This window comes from Pelodiscus sinensis, chromosome 2, assembly GCF_049634645.1.
Source record: "Pelodiscus sinensis isolate JC-2024 chromosome 2, ASM4963464v1, whole genome shotgun sequence".
Lineage (NCBI taxonomy): Eukaryota > Metazoa > Chordata > Testudines > Trionychidae > Pelodiscus > Pelodiscus sinensis.
In genome coordinates, this window is record NC_134712.1 from 22,342,481 (window position 1) to 22,367,263 (window position 24,783).

The 24,783-nt window shown below is 43.3% G+C and overlaps 1 protein-coding gene across 3 annotated transcripts in view; it reads left to right on the plus strand.

Annotated features, from left to right (window-relative positions):
• The window catches only part of ENPP2 (ectonucleotide pyrophosphatase/phosphodiesterase 2), a 96,672-nt gene extending 88,453 nt beyond the window's left edge, over positions 1–8,219 (plus strand). For all 3 annotated transcript variants that reach the window (XM_006130772.4, XM_006130770.4, XM_006130773.4), the window contains 2 exons: positions 492–648; positions 7,618–8,219. In XM_006130772.4, the coding sequence (XP_006130834.1) occupies positions 492–648; positions 7,618–7,788 (328 nt within the window). In that variant the 3' untranslated portion in view covers positions 7,789–8,219. The remainder of the gene's footprint in view (positions 1–491; positions 649–7,617) is intronic.
• Positions 8,220–24,783: the final 16,564 nt, after the last annotated feature.

Genomic DNA, 24,783 nt, shown 5'->3' on the forward strand with positions numbered 1-24,783 from the left:
TGAAGCCCTGTAAATAGGATCAGTGGGTAACAAGAATTAATTGTAGGATGTTTCAAATGTAATCAGACTATGCAGAAATTGGAGCCTCTTAGCCCTGGTCTATACTAGGGAATTATTTTGAAATAGTCCCCTTTATTTTGAAATAATAAGCAGAGTGTCCACACTACCAAGCCTGTTATTTTGAAATAATGGGCTGGTTATTTTGAAATCTGTACTCCTGCTTTCCTCAAGGAATAAGTTTATTTCAAAACAGTTATTTCGGGAGTTATTTTGAATTTAGCTATTTTGAAATAATTTCCTAGCGTAGACGTGCCGTTTGTGACTTCTGTACCTTCATTTACTCACATTCTAACCTAAGAGGACACCTGTCTGTGAAGATGGAAATGAGTACTTTGACAACACTCCGTACAAATAGCATTTCACAGGAATGTCTTATCTAGGAGTACACTTATCAGTTTTTGCTAAATGTTTGTGTTGCATTTTCTACCTAGGTACGTGGAAGGCAGTTCAGTTCCAGTTCCAACTCATTACTACAGTATCATAACTAGCTGTTTAGATTTCACTCAGCCTGCTGATAAATGTGATGGACCACTCTCTGTTCTTTCATACATATTTCCCCACCGTCCTGACAATGAAGAGAGCTGCAATGTAAGTTCAAATAGGCCCTGCTATATTAGTTTCCATAACTAGTTTGTCTGGCCATGGCTATGAGTAAAATTAGTGATTCACTCTAGCTTTTAAACAAATATTATTGAACACTTACAAAAATTTAAACCAAAATGTCTTGCTTGTAATGAATTGATGGCAAAACTGGAAAAGAACTTGGGACTGCTATCTTTAAAAATATATTTTGTGTTACACATGTGAAAATGGCTAGATGTGATATGTAGATGCAATGATTTGGCAGCACAGTAAATAACTTATAGGGTCATAACATATGGCAGAACTTTTAATGAAGTCATCTTGGAGCTGCACAGCTAGACAAGTTCAATATAAAGGCTGACAATCAGATGTTTTTGTGAAGGGGCTGTTGTGAGATTCAGCTTTGCATCCTTATAGTGTCTGCCTGCCATGGTGTTCCAGGTGACTCCTCATACAACATAGTTATTACTTAAACACAACAGCAGCAAAGAGATGCTCTACCTGTTCCTGAGTTTTCCTGGGGCCAAAAGACTTTTTCTCTCTTAGATCAGAGGTACAACTGTTTATAGTTGCAGTAACCTGGAAAATACAGTGGACCCAGTCTGTATAAGGCTTTTAGATGTTAACATCTGAATGTTTAAACATGGTCCAAACACCAGGAGAGCCAGTGCACAGAACAAAGCAGTGGAATACTACATTCTGTGTTAGAAATTTTTCCACGTGGGTTCTTCTCTATAGGCTGCTTTGTTTCCCAAGTCAAAATATTTATGGTGCATTTAGTATTGATACACAAAGCCAGAGCTCCTGTTCCAGGTACCAAGTAGGAGTAATTTTTCCAACTCCACCCACAATATGCTTAGAACACTGTCCTCCTTATCTATCAAGCACCTTTACCGTGAGTCAAGCTCCAGCTTCTACGCTCTTCTAGTTTCACTGCTTCCTACACCTCTGCTCTGATTTATTCCTGTACCCACTCCTTCTTTGGCACACACATCTTGTTTCATGTGTACTGTAGGCCTTAGCCTTTCTGCTAATATTCACTGCTTTGTCAAGGAAGTTAATAAAGAACCATTCTACTTTTTTTTAACTGAATTATTTAGAGAAAATGTAATTCGGCAAAAGGGTGTTCATCCTGATCACTGTATCAGATGTGTCCTTGAACCATGGTATTCCATCTGATTCAAATGACAGTTGGCCGTGTCCAACTTCCCATTCTATAGGTATGGGTGAATAGTGTAGGGTAAAAGAAGTAATATCCTTAACCTCTCCAAAAAAAATTTCTGAGATTTTAAAAAAATGGTCTCTTTTCCCAGCTTACTTCCTCCCCGGCCTTTATCTCTCTGTGTTCTTGTGTTCTAGTCGGAACTGAAAGATGACCTACACAAATTTTATGAATTAAACCTCACAGCAGCCATGTGCAATACAGTTGTTGTATCCCCATTTTGTCAATGCAGAAACTGAGGTGCAGAGCAGTTAATTGACTTTTTCAGGTTCACACAGATGGTCTATAAAAGAACTTAGAATAGATCCTAACGCAGTCCTGTGATATGCTACGTCACTATCCTTTTCTAGAATTACTAGCATATTTTAGGTCTTCTCAATGGTCTAAAAATTGAGCTTCATAATCTAACAATGTTTCTGTTTGAGCTTTGTCCCTTTAATTTAGAATACAGAGTATGACTTCCAGTTTAGAAGACTGAACATTTAAAAACTAAGAAGGCAGATTAACTTTTCACGAGTAAATTTGTTACACATTTGCATAGTAGAGAGATTTCAGAAGACTGGAAAGGGTCACACACAGTGCCCATCTATAAAAAGGGAAATGAGAACAACTCAGGAAACTACAGACCAGTCAGTTTAACTTCTGTGTCAGGAAAGATAATGGAGTAGGTAATTAAGGAATTCATTTGCAAACATCTTGAAGAAAATAAGGTGATAGGGAACAGCCAGCATGGATTTGTAAAGAACAAATCCTATCAAACCAATCTGATAGCTTTGTTTAATAGGATAACAAAACTTGTGGATAAAGGAGAAGTGGTGGACTGGTATACCTAGACTTTAGTAAGGCGTTTGATATGATCTCGCATGACCTTCTTATCAATAATCTAGGCAAATACAACCTAGATGGGACTACTATAAGGGGGTGCATAACTGGCTGGGTAACCTTTCTCAGAGAGTAGTTATTAACAGTTCAGTCATACTGGAGGGGCATAACAAGCGGGGTTCCACAGGGGTCTGTTTTGGGGCTGGCTCTGTTCAATATCTTCATCAACGATTTAGATGATGCAATAGAGAGTACACTTATTAAATTTGCAATTGATACCAAACTGGGAGGGGTTGCAAGTGCTTTGGAGGGTAAGGTCATAATTCAAAATGATCTGGACAAACTGGAGAAATGGTCTGAGGTAAATACTATGAAGTTTAATAGGACAAATGCAAAGTACTCCACTTAGGAAGGAACAGTCAGTTTCACACATACAGAATGGGGAAGTGACTGTCTAGGAAGGAGTACTGCAGAATGAGATCTCGGAGTCACAGTGGACCACAAGCTAAATATGAGTCAACAGTGTGACACGGTTGCAAAAAAAGCAAACTTGATTCTGGGATGCATTAATAGGAGTGTTGTGAGCAACTCATGAGAAGTCATTCTTCTGCTCTGCACTGATTAGGCCTCAGTTGGAGTATTGTGTCCAGTTCTGGGCACCATGTTTCAAGAAAGATGTGGAGAAATTGAAGAAAGTCCAGAGAAGAGCAACAAAAATGATTAAAGGTCTAGGGAACATAAGCTATGAGGGAAGGCTGAAGGAATTGGGCTTGTTTAGTTGGGGAAGGAGAAGATGAGAGGGGACACAATAGCAGTTTTCTGGTATTTAAAAGGGTGTCAGAGGGAGGAGGGGAGAAAATTGTTCTTGGCCTCTGATAGGACAAGAAGCAATGGGGTTTAAATTGCAGTAAGGGAGTTTAGGTTGGACATTAGGAAAAACTTTGTCAGGGTGGTTAATTACTGGAATTAATTGCCTAAGGAGGTTGTGGAATCTTCATCACTGGAGATATTTAAGAGCAGGTTCGACAGACCTCTATCAAGGATGATGTAGATTGTTCTTGGTCCTGCCATGAGAGCATGCAACTGGACTTGATGATCTCTTGAGGTGCCTTCCAGTTATAGTATTCTATAGCATCAAAGTTGATACTGTAGAATTCTATAGTTGATCTCCAGACTTGAGCAAACTGCCAAGCAGGGAATTTCCTGTTTTTGTGTATTGCCATGCTGGATTCACTGAGTTCTTGTAAAATAAGTAGGGCGTTTTTTTCTTTTTGTTTTGTACTTTATCTAGATTTGTCTTACAGACAAATTTATCTAGATTTTAGTCTAGTTTTCTATGGGCGCACAGAGCTAAAAGTGAAATAGTTTTGTCTTTGAAAAAAATAGCAAATCAAAACAGACTGGCATGGAGTCCTAGAGATGTACTTTAGAACCCTGCTTTGTAACTTATTCATTGCTTCACCCCTCTCACTTACTGGCTGTCATGACCCACCCACAAACCTGGCCTCTTGTGTATCTGATATTTTTTGGTCATACAATCATAGAAGATTGATTTTGCTCAAAGCAGGACCAACCCCAACTAAATTGTCCCAGCCAGGGCTTTGTCAAACTGGGACTTTAAAAACCTCTAAGGATGGAGATTCCAGCACCTCCCTAGGCAGTGCTTTTTTGTGATGGTACACCCTGGGACAGTGTACCGGCACCTGTTTTCTCTGCATAATTTAAAGGGGCGGAAGCTGGGCAGCTCTTAAAGGGGCCGCAAATCCCCCCCCCCCCCCCCCCAGAGTACCAGCACCATTTTTTCTTACAAAAAAAACACTGTCCCTAGATAACCCATTCTAGTGCTTCACGCCCCCCCCCCAGTGAAATAGTATTTCCTAATATCCAACCTAGACCTCCCATGCTGCAACATGAAACCATTTCTCCTTGTTCTGTCATTTGCCACCACTGAAAACTGCTTTGCTTATGGCCACCCTCAGCTCTGCCCTGCCAAGTGCTCCCCCCACTGTAGGTCAAAGTCACTCCTCCCCAGCAGGTGACTGCCCCCAACCTTCCACACCTCAGCATGGGGGAGAGGGTGGATGGGCAGCATGCAGCCCTGGCTTTGGCAGGGCTGAATCCCAGGCAGCCCTGGGGGAGATGCAGGGGGTGGAGGCTGAGGATGCAATGTGGGCAGAGCAGGGCTGGCAGTTTGGGACGTCACTGCCTTCCTCTGCCTCTCATGGCCTAGCTCCATCTTCTTTGGGGACCCTCTCCCTCTTTTCAGGTAATTGACGGCTTCTCACTCGATCCTCTCACTTTTCTCTTCTGTTGACTAAATAAGCCCAGTTCCCACCATCTCTCTTCATAAGTCACGTGTCCCAACCCCCTGATCGTTTTTCTTGCCCTCCACTGGACTCTCTCTAATTTGCCCACATCTTTTCTGGGGCGGAGCGGGGAGAAACTGGGCACAATCCTCCAGATGTGGCCTTACCAGTGCTGGGAGGAATAATTGCTTCCTTGGATCTGCTGGCTATGCTCCTACTAATGCAGCCCAATATGCCGTTAGCCTTTTTGACAACAAGGGCGCACATTGTTAACTCATATCCAGCTTCTCATCTATGTAATCCCCAGATCCTTTTCTGCACAATTGCTGCCTAGCAAGTCGGTCCCCAGCCTGTAGCAGCACATGAGTCTTCCATCCACAGTGCAGGACTCTGTTCTTGTGCTTGCTGAACATCATCCGATTTCTTTGGCCCAATCCTCAGATTTATCTAGGTCACTTTGGACCCTATCCCTACCCTCCATGTCTAGCTCTTTTTCCCCCCGGGGAGATTATATAAGGTCCCTCTTCAAAGGTTCTTAAACAGTTAAGTTTCTTACAGGTACTGTTGCATGGAACCCCCCCGGGGGGGGGGGGGAGTCCTTGGAGCAGGGGGAGGGCGGGTGCTCAGGGCAGAGGTATGTATGTGGCAGGGGGTAGCAGGAGTCATGGCAGGAGCTTGGGTGAGGAGGAGCTCTGGTCAGGAGGCTGGGAGTGTTCAGTAGTCAGGATTGGGGGTGAGGAGAGGCTCGCGGGGGGTGCAGGAGTCAGGGCAGCGAGCTGAGGGCATGGGGGGCTCAGGGCAGAGGGCTGGGTGTATATGGGTGAGTGTAGGGGAGCAAGGGCACCATGGGGAGGGGTGTCACTGCAGCTGCACATACTAGCTTGCTGCTGCTCTGTGTCCCTTGACTGTCAGGGAATGAGGGGAAATTGCTCAGCGTGCTGCATACTTCTCACTCCTAGCTGCCCAGGAGAGGGGTAGAGGAGAAATCAATGCAGGTGGTGCGTGTGTCGGCCCTCGCTTCCTGACAGGGGAAGCAGAGCAGCAGCAACCAAGTGCATAGGGGGAGGCAGGGGTTCCCAACTTGTGGTCCACGGACCCCTGGTGGTCTGTGATGGTACTGTAGGGGGTCTGCAGAAAGTTTAGGAAAGGAAAAGAAAAGTAAGAATCAGGCCCACCGCAGAACTAGGACCTTCCACCAGGCAATTCTCGCCCAGGGCTTGCCATTCATGCCTGACTACATGCACACTGCCTCCCACTCTCGGGATGCAATCTTGATACCCCAGGGGGCACCATCCATCCATCCTCCCACTGCCAGCTGCACTGCCATTTACGCTCCAGTCTTCCCTCCTCCCAGTCCCGTGGTGGGCTCAATCCTTACTCCCCTCCCCCCTTCCTCCAGGGCTCCGTGCCCAGCAAAGGGTGGAGTGCCAGGGGCAGGAGCTGCCTTTGTCCACAAGAGCCCTCTTGCCGTATCCTCTGTGGATGGGCAGGGGAAGGATGGGGTGGGAGCTCGGGACATGCTGGCTGCTGCTTCCCACCACTCCCCTTGGAGAGTCTGTAAAATTTTAACAGATTGAAAAGGAATTCAGATGCTCGAAAAGTTTGGAAACCACTGGCCTAAGGGAATGCATAATAGATATCTATAAAATCATGACCGGAGAAAGTAAATAAGTATTATGTATCACTTCCCATAAAGAAGTAGGATCACCACATGAAATTAATAGGTAGCGGGTTTCAGACAAACAAAAGTGACACAGTACACAGTCAACCTTTGGCACTCCTTGCCAGAGGATACTGTGAAGTCCATGATTATAACAGGATTCAAACAAGAATTAGATTAGTTCATGGAGAATAGGTCCATCAATGGCTATTAACCAGGAAGAACGGGGATGGTGTCCCTAACCTTAATTTTGACAGAAGCTGAGAATGGGCAACTAGCAGTGATTATCTTTTGTGTATGTTCCCTCTGAAGCATCTGGTATTGACCACCTTTGGAAGATAGTATACTGAGTTAGATGCACCATTGGTCTTGACCCAGTATGACCATTCTTGGACAAGTTGGGCTAGTTACATGGAAGGGTGGCATATGATGCTGGATGTCACTATTTTTCTTAGTGAGGATTTGTGGAAGATTAAAAGAGTACAGTGGCATTTTTAACTAGATGAGGCAAGGATGTGCTGGTCATGTCAGAATGACGCTGGGGCTTAAGTTTGTGATAAAGGTTCAAAGCCTAACTAGGGCTAGAACTTAGTTAGACAATATAATGCCAAAACTGCAAGCTGCTTTCATGCAATTGTTACAAAATGACAAATATTGAGTGAACAACAGATTTCCTAGTAGTGCCCCTGTCTTTTCTCACCAAGAGATCTACAACTATTCATTCTCAGGTAACTTCAATTCTTATACAAAATATTTTGGCCATGTTTGAATCAAAATCCTAAAATTAAGATCTGACCCAAAACTATACCTCCCCCCATCTTTCATTTACCAGTAATTGACTTTGAATAGAAGAGCATGTGAATATGTTGTGTGTGATGGAGCTAGCTAATTAGGAAAGGTGGAACACACTTTCAAAAAGAGGTCAGATTCTGCATGAAAATTAAATCCAGTTGTATTCATTTCAGAGTGCAGAGGAAGAATCCAGATGGGTTGAAGATCTCCTGAAGATGCACACTGCCCGAGTGCGTGACATTGAACAGCTTACGAGCTTGGACTTCTTCCGAAAGACCAGCCGAAGTTACACAGAAATTCTCTCCCTAAAGACATATCTGCATACATTTGAAAGTGAAATTTAACTTTCTAATTTTACTCAGCGCATCCTTTTATCAACTGGTGTATATTTTTATATTGTTTTTATATTTATTAATTTGAAACCAGGATATTAAAAATGTTAGTATTTTAATCCTGTATCAAATCTTAAATATTAAGCCTTTATGACAGTTGTTTTGTTTCTCTAATGTTTAATATAAGTTTGGGGTTTTAGTGTGCTTACAATACTGCAGCTTGCATCCTTAGTCAGTTTTAAGTGGTGCTGCAGAATCGATACTTGCATTGAGGAAATATTAATTTTTCCAGTGCTCCTTTGCCATGTTTGTAGTCCTGTACTGTGTATCAAAATACTGAACATGTAAAATTACATTAATTTACTGTTAACTATGTGACAGACATATTTAAACCCTATAGACAAAAAAGAATCTTAAATATAATAAACCACACATTCAGTTTTTTAATGTCTTACTTTGCTTTCCTTTCAGAGGATAGTTGAGTCACCTGGAAGCTGAGTGCTTCAGGCTTAATGCTGGCGCCAATTTGTCAGGCTTGCAAGTGTGGTTCTGATGTCTGAAGTTACTCTGAATCCAGGGCAGAAGTGGGCAAAATACAGCCTGTGGGGCCGGATCTAGCTGTCAAACTATCACATATGGCCTACCACTGTCCTGTGGCCCAGCGGATGCTTCAGGCAGCTGCCACACCCCGGGGGTCATGTGCTCACAGTCTGCTGCTCGCCCCGGTGGATGGAGGAGCTGTACATGGTGCCATTGCCCCCGGTACAATATCACAGCTCTCATTAGCCATTTTCTAGCCAATGGGAGTTGTCTGAGCTGTGCTTGCAATGCAGGCAGTGAATGGAGGGCCACCTCCCCTAGGCATGTAGCATGCAGAAAACACGTGGTCCTTGCAGGCGGCCGCTTTGAGTGACATGCAGGGTGCGGCAGGCAGGGTACCTGCCTGAAGGTCCTGCTCGGTGGCTGGCCAGGAGCTGCCTAAGGTAAGTGCCTCCCAGCCAAAGCCTGAACCTGGCACGCCACCTGTGCCTTTCCCCAATCCTCTGCCCTTCCTCCTGTTCCTGCCCCACCCCAGGTCACAACCCAAACTCTGCACTCCAAGCCCTGCCCCCATACCCTTCACAGATCCTGAGCCCCAAGCCCTGCCTTGGGTCTCAGCCCTCTCCTACTCTAGGTCACAACCCAAACTCCTACCCACTTCCTGCAACCCCACCCTATGTCTCGGCCCCCTCCCAGACCGTACACCCGCTTCCTGACTCTGCACCCCCTCCTGCACTCCAATCCCTTGTGCAGGTAACAAATCCTTCCTTCACCCAAACTCCCTTCCTGACTCCACACCACACCACCTCCTTCACTCCAGTCCCCTACTCCAAGCTCCCTTCTTCACCCAGCCTCCATCCCAGACCCTGCACCTGCTCCATGGATATCCTGGAAGAGTGCAGCCCTTAACCCCTTACCAAATTCTTAAAGTGGTCTCCCATCAAAAATTATAGCCCACCCCTATCTAGGGCCCCCTTCTGATTTTAAGTGAGCAGGACATAATATGCAGTAAGTCAGCCAGCCATTATTGGCCAGTTAGGCTCCTCTCCTGACCCAACACTGAAATGCTAAGTGGTATCCTCAATCTCTTTCCCCCAACAGACAAGATCACCATATACATGCTGCATTTTGGTGCTCTCTGGCCATGCCCTTTCAATACAGAGAGAGGGAGGATGAGAAAAGGAGCCACTCTGGGTGATGATAGCCAACACATTATCATGGAGGGCAGATGACCCAGAATTTTTCCATATATTTTTTGGGGGGAAGGGTGTTTGGGAGTCATTTTACTTTTGCTATACAAGGAATGTAACCATTCCAACTTTGTGTGCATGCAACGGCATGGTGCCTCAAACTGTGTGTGTTTATAATGTGGCTCTGGTTTGAACAATGGGCTCTGAAAATGGCTGCTTGGGGGTCCTTAGTGGTGATGTGCCTCTGACTGCCAGAGCTAATTTGTTTAGTTTGCAAGTAGATTTGTTCTAATTGACCAGTGCCCCCAAACTCTCTTAGGGCTTGGACAAGCTGGATACTTCCCCTCTCCTAATTAATCCCAAGTGACTGCCTAATTTAATCCTTAAAATCTCTTTTGGCATTACCAGTGCAACTGCATAGTCTGCAGATTGTGCGTTCATAATGCCTGTGTAAACCCCTGGAGTTATGGAATTTGCCCAGGTGTCATTGGGGGTGCAATACTAAAACAATTAAAGTTGTGTAATTTGATTTGCACAGCTTCTGCTATGGGTCTGGAACATGAGGCAACGAATCCCATTAGAACTGCAAACCTGGGCTTAACTGGTGTGGGTAGTGGTTGGTGTTCAACTCAAATACAAGGGAGTAGATTGAATAAAATTGCTCTGGAGATTAGTAGTAAACAATGCAAACTGAAACCCATATTGCCATTCTTAGACCACTGATCTTCAGGATAGTGTGGCCCTTCAGGCTCTGTGGAGGTTTTCCATATTTTGCGTGCTCATCCATAAATATGTGTGTGTGTATATTGGGGTAAGGCAGGAGCATGTTTTAGAACAAGGGGTGGGCAAGAGAGTCTCTGCAGGCCAGACCTGGCCCACCAGGTGGGTTGATCCAACCTTCAGACACCCTGCTGCTCCCCCCGCCCCCAGCTGGCAGTTCTCTAGGCACTAGGGAGGATGGGGCGGGGGAGTGTGTGTGGGGCAAACACTTCATATGCTCCCCATGCCCCCAAGCCAATCAGGGTCTGTGGGCAGGGGAGCATGGGAAGTGTCCTGGCCCCCCTTACTCTCGAGGCCCCACCCCTTCTGGGGTGGCTCGGGGCCACTTCAATAATTTTTGAAGTGGCCCCTCTTCTAAAATTGCCCACCCGTTTTAGAATGAAGGTGGACGAATGGTTTTGGGTGAGGGAATAAGTCTTCTGACTGGAGCCAGTTTTGAGAGAGTTGGAGTGTCAGGTTTTTATGACCTCATTGTAGCAATCGGCACCTTTACATGCAAGAGTGGAGTTAAACCGAAACCAAACAACCCGCGGTTACTATCGCCATTGATTTTCTGAAGAGAATACTTTCAGTACTTTTGAGTAATCCAGCTACCAGGTCTTGGTATTCTATACATTACAGATGCTAAAGTCAGCTTAATTTTATCAATTAACACAATATTCACATTTAATAGGAAGGACTTTCAGATGATAAACTACAGGTCAGACCTTCCTTGTCAGGAAATCCTAGTCCTGAACAATGGAGTTTGCTAGACAAGGGGAGGTCAAGGCTCCCTATCCAGCTGTAGCCTCTGCTTCTGGGTGGGGCTGCACTCCTTGCGACTGCCTTCTGTCCCACACCATGCTGGGTCTACCCAGGGCTGCATTCCTCACGCACCAGCTCCTAGTCAGGGTTATGCCCCCCTGCCACAGCACCGGTCCAGGCTGCATGCCCAGCTAACTCCAGCCCCAGCCAAGGCTGAACTCCCCACCACCAGCCACATCCCCGACTGCGTTCCTGCACTGTGCCAGCCCTGACTGATGCTGTGTTTCCTACAGAGCCAGCTCCAGTTGGGGCGGCACTCCTTGCTGCTAGCCCAGCTATGTTTCTAAATCTGGCCAGCCCAGGCTTTATGGTCCAGCAACATTTGTGGTCCTGCTGGACCATGGATGTTGCCGGACCAGAGAGTCCCGAATTTGAGAGGTTCAACCTGTATCATTGTAACAAAATAATGGCACGTCGCTTTGTTTGCAACATAAAAGTTGTCTCGTGGTTTTCTGGAACACTGAAAGTATTTTATTTTTCTGTAGATTCCAAGCAGGGCTTTCTGCCACCACAAACTTAAATTTCTTACATATCCTACAAATCCTTTAGAATGAAAACAGTTTCCAGTTAAGATTTCCTTAAAATTGATCATAACTCTTATCTAATGTGAACTCATACAAACTTAATCTAAGACCACCAATACTGTGCACATATTCAGGCCAATTTTTAATGATGTAATCCAGGAGTGGGAAACCTTTTTTGGGTTGGTCACTAAACCACAGAAAAATCAGTAGGCTAGATATTGTGTACTCCAGCACTAGTGTGGGATCCCCAAACCTTGGGGACCGGATCCAGGCAAACCGGGGGGTGGCAGGTTGCCAGCCCCTGATGTAATCTCTTTACATTTCCTTCAAATGAAAAACTAATTGCAATGTAACCCTGGAGTATTAGATCTCTAAAAAAATTATTTTGGGGGCACTAGTTACAGAAATGATTGTCTGGATCCCTGCTCTTGTGTTTTAATTTCTTTGAACAATGGTGGCTTAAAGATCAGTGTGTAGAGAAATGTGAAATTTAATTCATAATATCATATTATCAGAGTATACAATGCTTTAGCTTCCATTGTGTCAACAGCCGGGAAGGATACTTACACCTCCTACATTTCACTCTCTTTAGGCCATTTTGAAAACATACATAAAATACCTTAAAAACAATAAGTGACCCCTTAAAGTCTAACAGATGTATTCGGGCATAAGCTGTCATGGGCAAAGACCCACTTTGTTAGATGCAAGACATAGTGGGTCTTTGCCTATCAAAGCTTATGTTCAAATAAATCTGTTAGTCTTTCAGGTGTGACAGCACTCCATTGGTTTTGCAGATACAGACTTACACCGTTACCCCTCTGTGATGTCATAAAATGCCATGTGTTTCTTACTCTGCACTTTCCACCACATATGTGAAGGTGTTACTTTCCAAGTTCTGAGAATACAGAATGGTCACTATCAGGGGAATGAATACTGAATTTGCCTTAGAGGGGCAGGAAATGTCCTGTGTGGTGGTACTTAGTGTTAGAATTCATTATGCTATGCAGAACATTGTGTTATCACAAGTAGCATTACTGGATATTCCTGTGAATGCAGTTGGAGGCCATCCAGACCTTGAGGAATTGTAAGGTGGTGAAAACTGTAGCTATCTTGCATATTACATTGTTTTTCAGCTATCAGGAAAAACCCTCCTTAGATGGCAGAGCTGGTCAGGAATAGGAATTTTAGTTCTACAGAAAATTCTCTTATCTTTTTCCATGCCAGAGGCAAAAATTCCTGCAAAATGAAAATCCTGAGCTTTCACTTTGGGGTGATCAAAACCTGTTGCTTTGACTAATGTTTTGCTTTGATTAATATTTTGACTCATTTCAGTTGGACTCATTGTACACATCAAAATGATAGTTAGTGCAAAATATTTTACCTTGTTTAAATGACATATGCTGATTTCACCCTCCACCTGTGAAATTTTCAGTCAGCATGTTTTGGGAGACTGCTAAACAGGTCCTGGACTTAACCTCAGTGCTGGCTATAGTTCAGTAATGGGACAGTTTTAGTGCTCCTAAAGTGCTCCCCTGTGAGACGAAGGGCTTACTGAAATGTTGGCATTAGCCCTCATGCCATAGAATGCAGTGGTTTTCAAACTTCTAGTCTCATGTCCCTGTAGAAGAAAATTGTTGATGCTGTGGCCAACATAATTTGACTGGAGCACGGGCTCTATGATGGGATGTAGGAGAGGGCTCCAGCTTTGGGGGTGTTCGGGCTAGGGCAGGAAGGGCTTACCTTGAGTGACTCCAGACAGCAGTGCAGCAGGATTTCTGCCTCTTCTGGCACCACAGACCATGCTGTGTTCCAGAAGCAGCCAGCTGCAGACTCCCAGCCAGTGGGAGTGTAGGGCAGAAGCAGTGCATGGAGCCCTGTGTGCACTCTCCCCTCTGCCTCTATCTAGGAGCCAGGACAGCTGCTGGCAGCTTCTGGGGTGCAGAGCTGTTTGCAGTGCCAGGACAGGCAGGTAGCCTGCCTTAGCATCCCCGCTGGTCACCTGATCCACTGCAGCAACAAGATCCAGTGCCTGACATTCCATGACCCAGTACTGGGTTGTGACCCATAGTTTGAAAACCACTGATGTAATGGGTGCATGCCCATGAACGTGTTGGCAAGATCAACCTTGTTGTATGGTTTACAACAAGGTTACAGAACAAACCCCTAAGGGGTCAGCACATCTTTAGATGGAATGTAGCTCCTGACATGTAAAAATCCTTCAAAAAGCACAACTCCATATCTTGCAGTCATCAGCTATTTCAGGATAAGCACAGAATCTTGAACTCAGGAGTTGGCAGGATGCATAATGTAAGGAAGGGGAGAGAGGCTTGACCCATGAGTGATCTTGTAGAACAGCTGGATTTGATATGTTCCTGTGCACCTGTACTACAACACTTTAAACAGTAAAATTTTAAATTTGCTTTGTATTCACCATCTTAAACTACTCAGATGAACCGTTCTTTTTGGAGGATGCTTTCTTGGACCTGAATATATTACTCACAACTCCAATACTGAATAGGAAAAAATCCTTTAAGAACTGTGCATAGGCTCTATCTATATACCCTTCCCTAGATAACTGAGCCGCTGTACATTCTTCTAAATGTTGGGCTGACTAGAGAATCAAAATGCTCCTGATAGAAGTAATCTGTGGCAGGTATTGCAGATCTGCTGAAGTACCTCTGATCTACAAGAGGCTAGTAACTTTTTTCTCTTACAGCAGCATATTTCATCTAGAGATCTTGTGCTGCTGTTACAGTCACAAACTAATGTTCACACCATTCCTGCATTCCTATTGTCTGTGTTGTGGATGTGGAAATGGAGACGCAAAGAGGTGGTCATTTATTCAAGGCTATGTAGTCACCACATCAGCAGTGGGCAGGGAATAGTTCTATATGGGAGGCTAAAGCAGTGTTTCTCAACCAGTGGTTTGAGTACCCTTAGGGCTACTTGAGAGGAGTCTGGGAGGGGGGTAGGGGGTACATCAACACAACTGAAATTTGAAGAAAACTGAATTTTTGTTTTGTTTTATAATGCTTTTTTATTTTTGTACTTTTTACACCCAAAAATTACATCACCCGCCCAGCTATGATTAAGTTGTTTAAACAAATGTGTTGCAATGGTAGAACAATGTTTTGTGTCTGAAAGGTACTGGGGGTACTTATAATTTTTAAAGGGGTACTTTATATATATATAAAAAAAAGGTTGAGAAACACTGGGCTAGAATACCACTCTCTTGTTCTCATGTGCAGATCATCACAATCCTAAATCTCTGCAAGACAGAGTTGCCCAGGGTGAAACATGTATGCATTCTACTATATATTTGAGAGTGTGTGTGTGTCTGTCCCATCTGTCTGAGTCTGTCTGTTCAAGAACTCCTTCTAAATGATAAGAGGTAGGGCCACCAAATGTTGGTATGCAGCTTCCTCTGCTCATAACTTAAAGCAAGGTCAGGGTTTGGTTGTGCCAGGACAGTGGAATGTGTCTGAAATGGGATTGTTGCTTATAAAATGGTAAGAAAGGCGTCTGCTAGCAGGCACACTTACACTGTATAATGACCCTGGGGGAACAGCAAGAGACCAGAGATGGGGATTGGGACAACTATATTCTCATTGGCGTGGCAGGGCTGGAGAAAGGAACAATTGTCTACTATATATTTTAGGGAGTTTGTCTCTGTGTGTTCCTGTGTGTCCCCCAGCAAGGGGGACATGCACTGCTCCCCTTGCCGTGCCTGTTGGAGCTGCAGCAGCCATGGGCAGGCACTTCTTACCTGGCCTAATTGCTGCTGCAGTGAGAAAGGGCTGTGGTTGTCCTCTCTCCCCAGGGCAGCCTGCATGCTGAACCCCTCATCCCAAGCCCCACCCTAAAGAAAAACAAATTATTTCAGCTAAGGAGCAGAGCAATGCTGGGTAAATGCTCTAGTAATTCAATAAAGTGGAAAGTTGATAGTGGAAAGTATATTCCTCATGTGACTTAAATCAAATTTAAAACCAAAATTCCAGAGGCAAAAGCCTAGTACATTGGGTACAGCAAATTAGTGCTGGATTGCACCTCAGTGGGGCTTGTATCCAATCCAACCAAACAACAAATCAAAGTGTTACTGGCAATCCTGGCTCCCTGCCAATGCTCTCTCCAGACTGCAATCTGGGTGCCAAGATTTTCTGGTGGGTTGGGCGGGGGGGGGGGGGGGGGGTCGTCTGGGTATCTTCAGATGCAAACTTTGTCCATGTATAGCCTCCAGCCCCAGTCAATGGATTTTATGTTGGTCTGGCCCTAGGTGGAATGCCATGCAGCTAATGGACCCATTCTGATATAGGGAATATGTGCTGATAAGAAAAGTATATATTGTGAGAGTGAAGCTTCCAGCAAATGGATGATGATCTATTAACTGGGCAGCTTCAAAGTGGATCATATGTGTCTGGTGTGTTTAAAGTTCATCTCCTATTCAAGACAGGAGAAAAGGTATTTTAAACACTGGAAAAAACCTAATCTAGTTTCTTCTTTGCACTTGTTGTGTAAATACAAGATAAGAACAGTATTCCCAAGGTTACTGCAAACAGTCCATCACTACAGAGTGCAAGCTAACATTTACAGAAAATGTATGTTGACTTTCAGCATTGCTGCAGTAAACAAAATCACTTGTTTCCTTGCATTTATGCATTTACGAATCAGAAGTTTTAACCAGTGAGATGTAAACTATGTAAACATTTTACTGAATCTCAGGGCAAAAAGAACAGTCTCTTTAAAGTTTCCCTTTTGCATAATGTAGTGTTCACAATGTACATGCAGGCAGAGAGAATAGTTACTTTTAGGACATGTCAAGCAATTGGAAAAAAAAACATTAATGGTAAGATAACAGTTAATTACAGTTTTAATTGCACTAATAAATACCATTTATTTTAAAAATGTAGAAGTTTTCTGTATTTTCAAATAGACGCTTGGGACAGGTGGCTCCTGGTTGGGGCTGGAGTCTCTCTGGATACTGGGCTCAAAGTTCTAGGTGTCAGTCACTCTCCCTGCTCAAAGCTTCAGCTGGTTTCTCCCTCCCCACCCAGAGGCACACGATTAACACATTAAAATTACTGCATTAATTTTCCTTTCACTTAACCACAGGCATTAACTCTGATTGACAGCCGTGGTTATTTGGAAGCATATTATTAGTATTATTTTCTGAATCTGCTGGTCAAAAGCCAGAGGTAGGTCGCTGTGATTTGTCTTGCTTGTTTCCCCATAGGGAGCTTAGTAGGCAAAGAACTCAGATCAATATTAGTAGTAGAGTTGCTAGAGCTTCTCACTTTCAACAACCAGTGACCATGCAAAATACACCCCGTGTCTGTGTGGATGCCTGGCTCTTTCTCATGGTGTCAATGAGGTAAAGGGCAATCAAACCTGTTGTGAGGAGGAATAGAGCCATGTATACAGCACAGGGCTTTTAAATATCTCTATGCAGGGGGAGGAAGTAGACTGGACTTTAGCTCATTGTAAGATGTCAGGGAAAGATGGGGTTTGTGTCAGCAGCAGAAATATGAGCTGGGAGCTTGGGCAGCCAATGATTTATGTGAAAAGTCCATATCTTTTTAGATGACGAGTATTTTTGTACTCTAACTAGACATGATAGTAACCTATACTTCTCATTTTTAAAACCAACAGCTAAAGGGTTAACAGGCTTCACTGTTTAGGGGCTTGGTCCTACTACCCCTTGCTGTGATGTCAGGCATAACTCTAGTGAAGGCCATGGAGTTATTCCCATGTGATGCTGATGTGAGAGAGAGCAGAATTTGGCCCTGAGAATATAAGCTCTGATGGAGAAGTCAAGGATTCAGAGTCCTAGAATAAACACTTGTACAATTATCCTCTCTAAACCAGTACAATATAATAGATGTAACTGTGGCCAACTTAATAATATCATCCAAACCAAATTCTTGGCATAGACCTCTGTCTACTTTAAACCAAGTCCTCGCTGAGACACAATGGTACAGCGACAGAGATCTTCTTTGTCAAACCTTTGACATCTGATCTTGTTAACTTCAGACTTCCCACACCAAAAAAGCCCTCTCTTCTGGCTAGAGGACTACATATGAAATTTTGGAAGATGTTTCAACGTAAGAGGGCAGGGAGTCAGGAAATATAGAGTCAACGCTGGACATATTACAGCTAGTTATGGCTTTAACTGCAGTGTCTCAGTTGTATCTCAGTGGCTCAGTTATAATTAAACTTTACAATTTTAGTCTGGATGGTCTTTCACACCCTTGGCTTCCCCAAACACTTTGTAAAGTACATTAGCATTTACTCCGGGTAGCATAAAACTCCCAACAGTGAATAACTGCCTATATGATCCGTCTTAGATGGAATTCTCCATTTCCATTAAAAGTCATGCCCTGCAACCTCTCAGAACTATAGCCTTACAATTAAGATATTGATTCTTTTCTAACTCTGTCTTCCTAGGTGATCTTGCACTTGTCAAATAAACAGTTCTGTGCCTTTATTTCCCCATCTGTAGAAATGGGGAGGATAATACTAAACTAACTCTCAGGGATTTTTTTTTTGGGGGGGTGTGTGTTAATCACTGATAGATCAACATAGAAATAGCCACAAAGGAATAAGAAAGGAATATTACCAAAAATGAAGTTTCAGGGGTCCCCTATACCTTGTGGCTTTAAGACCTTCTTAAAATTTAGAAGTCATCTGTTTGGCTTGTTTTAGAATGATACTGTGCAATACTAAATCTGAAGCTAGAGTTTTACCCTTGGGGGAATTACTCATGAACTCTAATTTAGTTTTGGTGCTTCCAACAAATTACTTTTTGTAAATTAACATTTATTAAAAGACATTTTAAAAAAGATGCCAGTTTTGATTTCTGCCCCATAAGTACGGGACCAGTTTATGTAAATGAAAAATTTCATAAGAATGTGTAACATTTAAATCTACTCTGTGTTGGTGGCATCTGTGTGGAACCACTTAAAGTAATCAGGTCTATTAGGTCAATGATCTATAGTATGAACTGGAAATTCTCAGTGCCAGCTTTGACCTGTTAGTACATTAATACAAACTCTTGAGTAAATACAGATTTAACATAACTCCTCAATAGAATACATTGAGTCTCTGGTGACTTGAAGCCAAGTAAGAAAAAGAGCATGAGCATTTATGTCTATACAGGCATAGAACTGATAGGGGAAGCCAGCCTTCCACTAACTTCTGAAATTGGTGCACACTGCATCGTCTGTTGAGGCTGGGGGAAGACTTTCCATAGACTACAATGGGAGCACTGAGTTGGACCTCTAAAATTCACCCCGGTGAATGGGATAACAAAAGGCCTATACAACTCTGTGGAAGGCACTTGTCAAGAAGCTGTGGTGACCCCTCTGCAGAACGTATATTTCAGTAGGTGTTGTTTTTATGGAGACTTTATAAAAACAAAAGTTACAGGGAAACATTTATTCATTTCCTTCTCAGTGTTTTGCTGAAGAAGAAAAGCCGTGTATATATAACGTTTCCAAATTTATATAACTTCTTGGATGCATGAGATTTCAGCCTGAATAAGGCATGCACTTTGTTTCAACTCTATTGCCCTAGTCCTTCCTTTGCCATGAATTATTCTCCCTGTTTTCAGTGAGTTTACAGGTGCATTCTTGAAGCATGGGAGCCCTCCTGTGGCCAAAACAATTATTAAGCATTCCTATAGCTAACACATTTTGGCTACCCCTCTGATTCCTAAAGCTGTTATCCCTGGTTATGCATATAGCCTAATGCCTACAGAAAACCTAACCTGACTGAAGTTAGTGGGAGATTTATTTGAGTGCACAAGAACAGCAAAACTGGAGTTTTAATCTAGTTTTAAATCTACCATTATACTATTAATTAAGGAGAGGTCAGTCAGCCCAGAAAAAAAATCACCTCGTCTGATTTTCTCCTTTTTGTTTTCCCCCTTTTGATCTTGTGATCTGCGAATTCTCTAGCAATCATTCACCATATCTGCAACTTTCCCCCTCACTCAATGCGGTTTTCTTTTCATGGAGCTGGCTGGAGTTAAATTCCTGCCCATTTAACTTTTGACAGCACCCTTTGACTCCTTGATGATGTGTGATCCTGCTAAAATAGTATACAGTTATACAGCACTTAGCACAATGGGTTTGAACTTGGCAGTGATCTTGAGATGCTACCACAATATCAAAGTTTGCTATGCAGAGGGTGAGCACAAGTGCTAGGTACCACTTTGAAGTCTTGCAAAGAGCAGTGCAGGTTAAATAGGAGTGGCAGTGCCTTGTTTGTTCCTTAGGTGATGTTCAGGAAGGATTCAGATAGGTCTTGCACAGGCCCTGGGGTGAATTTCACCCTGAAAACAGTTGCAAATAGATTTAAATCACATAAAGAAAACTTTGCAAATTTATTCCTGGAAAAGAATAGGGGCTATTTATTCCTGTATTAATTTTATGCATTTGGATTTAGGAATAAGTCCCTGTTTTATGCTCAGCGCATGCTAGCCGTAATTCTAGGTGTAAAGAAAGGTATGTAGTAGCTGGTATTTCCCAGTCTATTAAAAACACACCTGCAAATAAAATGGGCACCAAAAAACAAAACAAAACCCACAGCAAAAAATGAAACGAATACAAAACCTCACATCCATCTAGCAGCCACTCCATCCCCAAATACTTCATGTAAATCCTTCCCTAAGGAACTTAAGGAACGTTCACACTGCAATTGCATTCTTTCACAAGTAAATCGAAAGAACAGAGGGGTTTTTGTGTTATTGGTAATCCTCATTCTACAATGAAGAATGCCTTTTTGTGAAAGAGCTATTTCACAAAAAGGCATGTGTGGATGAGGAAGAGAGAGTTTTTTTGAAAGAAGAGGGAAGAAGAAAAAGCACAGGTGCCCTAGTGGCCACTCCGTCCACAGTAATCACAGCTTACAAGTGAGAGAGCGTCCGGGCATGTTGGACGCTATCTTTTGAAAAAGTGCATTGCTTTTTCGACGTGCTTTTGCAATGCGGACGCGCTCTTTGGCAAGAAGTTTTTTCAGCTTCCTAAAAAATCTTCTTGCGCAAGAAGCCTGTAGTCTACATACAGCCTAACTATGCTCAGTGGAGGTCTAGACAACACAACAGTGGGGAAAAAACCCAACACCTTGTCAACACTAAAGTCATATCTTTAAAAGTTGGGTGCTTAAAGGTAGACATCTTGCCAGAGTTGCTGAACATCGGTAGCTCCCCCTGGCTTCAATGAACTTCAGTTTGTTTGTTACTTAGCAACTCTGAAAATCTGGCCACGTAGGCCCCAGTTCAACAGTCCTCTCCCTTGTCAACAAAGCTTTTAAACATATGCTTAACTTTACAGTGCTACTGATTTAGATGGGACATGAGCATGTATTTACACTTAAGCATGTATTTAAATACTTCTAAATATGGATTTAGGCACCTAACTTAATCTGTTCGAAAATTTGACCATCAAGATACCACTGCTGCTACCACCAGAAACAAGTGCACTGCCATTGCAATACACCTGTTCAATGAAAGGTAAAAGATACTTTTCTTCAAACAGATTCAGAGCATTTTGATGACTTAACAGTGGTCAAGAAAACAAATGATGCAAAATAAAAGATATGACCTGTTTCTTATTCATAACAGCTATAGACAAGGTATACCTAGACTTTAGTAAAGCATTTGATATGGTCTCACATGACCTTTCATCAATAAACTAGGCAAATACAACCTACTATAGATGTGGCTACTATAAGGTGCATAACTGACTGGATAATAGTTCTCAGAGAGTAGTTATTAATGGTTCACAATCATGGTGGACGGGAATAACAAGTGGGCTTCTGCAGGAATCTGTTTTGGGACTGGTTTTTCTCAATATCTTCATCAACGATTTAGATCATGCAGTGGAGAGTATGTTTATTAAGTTTGCAGATGATACCAAACTGGGAGGGGTTGCGAGTGCTTTGGAGGATAGGGTCATAATCAGGGGTCGACAAATTATGGAAAACCCTACTCTCCAGACAAAAAAGGGAAGAGGGAGAGAAGTAGGTCTGGGGTGCAGGGGAGGTGTGGGGAACGGGCAGCGCGAAGACAAAGGGGGGCTGGGGCTGTGGCAAAACTGGAGCCAGCGGGGCGGGCCCTGGCTGCGCCACACGCCACAGCCAGCTCCCAGGGACACGCGGCCAGAGCCAACCTGCTGCAGCCCTTTAAAATCAGCGGGGACAGCTCATGCCATAAGAACATAAGAACGGCCATACTGGGTCAGACCAAAGGTCCATCTAGCCCAGTATCCTGTCTACCGACAGTGGCCAACACCAGGTGCCCCAGAGAGGGTGGACCAAAGACAATGATCAAGCGATTTGTCTCCTGCCATCCCTCTCCATCCTCTGACAAACAGAGGCCAAGGACACCATTTTATCCCCTGGCTAATAGCCTTTTATGGACCTAACCTCCATGAAATTATCTAGTTTCTCTTTAAACTCTATTATAGTCCTAGCCTTCACAGCCTCCTCTGACAAGGAGTTCCACAGGTTGACTACACGCTGTGTGAAGAACTTTTATTAGTTTTAAACCTGCTACCCATTAATTTCATTTGGTGTCCGCTAGTTCTTCTATTTAGGGAACTAATAAATAACTTTTCTTTATCAGCCCTCTCCACACCACTCATGATTTTATAAACCTCAATCATATCCCCCCTCAGTCTCCTCTTTTCTAAACTGAAAAGTCCCAGTCGCTTTAACCTCTCCTCATATGGGACCCGTTCCAAACCCCTAATCATTTTAGTTGCCCTTTTCTGAACCCTTTCCAAGGCCAAAATATCTTTTTTGAGGTGAGGAAACCACATCTGTACACGGTATTCAAGATGTGGGCGTACCATAGTTTTATACAGGGCAGTAAGATATTCTGGGTCTTATTTTCTATCCCTTTCCTAATAATTCCTAGCATCCTGTTTGCCTTTTTGACCGACGCTGCACTCTGTGTGGAAGTTTTCAGAGAACTGTCCACGATAACTCCAAGATCTCTTTCCTGATTTGTCGTAGCCAAATTAGCCCCCATCATACTGTACGTATAGTTGGGGTTATTTTTCCCGATGTGCATTACTTTACACTTATCCACATTAAATTTCATTTGCCATTTTGTTGCCCAATCACTCAGTTTGGTGAGATCTTCTTGGAGTCCCTCACAGTCTGCTTCTGTCTTGACTATCCTAAACAGTTTGGTATCATCTGCAAACTTTACTACCTCACTGCTTACCCCTTTCTCCAGATCATTTATGAATAAGTTGAAAAGGATTGGTCCCAGGACTGACCCTTGGGGTACACCACTAGTTACCGTCTCCAATCTGAAAATTTACCATTTATTCCTACCCTTTGTTTCCTGTCTTTTAACCAGTTCTCAATCCAAGAAAGGACCTTCCCTCTTATCCCATGGCCATGTAATTTACACAAGAGCCTTTGGTGAGGGACCTTGTCAAAGGCTTTCTGAAAATCCAAGTATACTATATCTACTGGATCCCCCTTGTCCGCATATTTGTTAACCCCTTCAAAGAACTCGGAGGGTATGTCTACACTACCCCGCTAGTTCGAACTAGCGGGGTAATGTATGCATACCGCACTTGCTAATGAAGCCCGGGATTTGAATTTCCCGGGCTTCATTAGCATAAGCGGGGAGCCGCCATTTTTAAATCCCCGCTGCTTCGAACCCCGTGTAGCGCGGCTACACGGGGCTCGAACTAGGTAGTTCGGACTAGGGTCCTATTCCGAACTACCGTTACTCCTCATGAAACGAGGTGTACCGGTAGTTCGGAATAGGCACCCTAGTCCGAACTACCTAGTTCGAGCCCCGTGTAGCCGTGCTACATGGGGTTCGAAGCAGCGGGGATTTAAAAATGGCGGCTCCCCGCTTATGCTAATGAAGCCCGGGAAATTCAAATCCCGGGCTTCATTAGCAAGTGCGGTATGCATACATTACCCTCCTAGTTCAAACTAGGAGGGTAGTGTAGACATACCCTAACAGATTAGTAAGACAGGATTTCCCTTTACAGAAACCATGTTGACTTTTGTCCAACAAATTATGTTCTTCTACATGCTTCACAATTTTATTCTTTACTATTGTTTCAACTAATTTGTCCGGTACTGAAGTTAGACTTACCGGTCTGTAATTGCCAGGATCGCCTCTAGAGCCCTTTTTAAATATTGGTGTCACGTTGGCTACCTTCCAGTCATTAGGTACGGAAGCCGATTTAAAGGATAGGTTACAAACCACAGATAATAGCTCAGCAATTTCCCATTTGAGTTCTTTTAGAACCCTTGGATGAATGCCATCCAGTCCCGGAGATTGTTAACATTAAGTTTTTCTATTTGTTCCAAAACCTCCTCTAATGACACTTCAATCCGGACAGTTCCTCAGATTGATCACCCACAAAGGACGGTGCAGATTCAGGAATCTCCCCAACGTCCTCAGCCGTGAAGACTGAAGCAACGAAATCATTTAGTTTCTCCGCAATGGCTTTATTGTCCTTGATTGCTCCTTTTATAGCTCGATCATCTAGGGGACCCACAGGTTTTTTAGCAGGCTTCCTGCTTCTAATGTACTTAAAAAACATTTTGTTATTTCTTTTTGAGTTTTTGGCTAGCTGTTCCTCAAAATCTTTTTTTGCTTTTCTTATTACCTGTTTACACTTGATTTGACAGTGTTTATGTTCCTTTCTATTTATCTCACTAGGATTGGACTTCTACTTCTTAAAAGATACCTTTTTGTCCCTCACTGCTTCTTTTACATGGTGGTTAAGCCACGGTGATTCTTTTTTAGGTCTCTTGCTATGTTTTTTAATTTGGCGTCCTGGCATCCCGCCCTGCCCCTGCACTCGCCAGCTGGAAAAATCTACTTGCCACAGGCTAACGGGCGAGTGCATTTGTTGAGCCCTGCTCATAATTCAAAATGATCTGGAGAAACTGGAGAAATGGTCTGAGGTAAATAGTATGAAGTTTAATAAGGTCAAATGCAAAGTACTCCACAGGAAAAATCAGATTCACATGTACAGAATGGGAAACAGTTGTCTAGGAAGGAGTAGTGCAAAAAGAGATCTAGGGGTCATAGCGAACCATACGCTAAATATGAGTTAACAGTGAAACACTGTTGGAAAAAAAGCAAACATGATTCTGGGATGCTTTAACAGGATTGTTGTAAGCAAGAC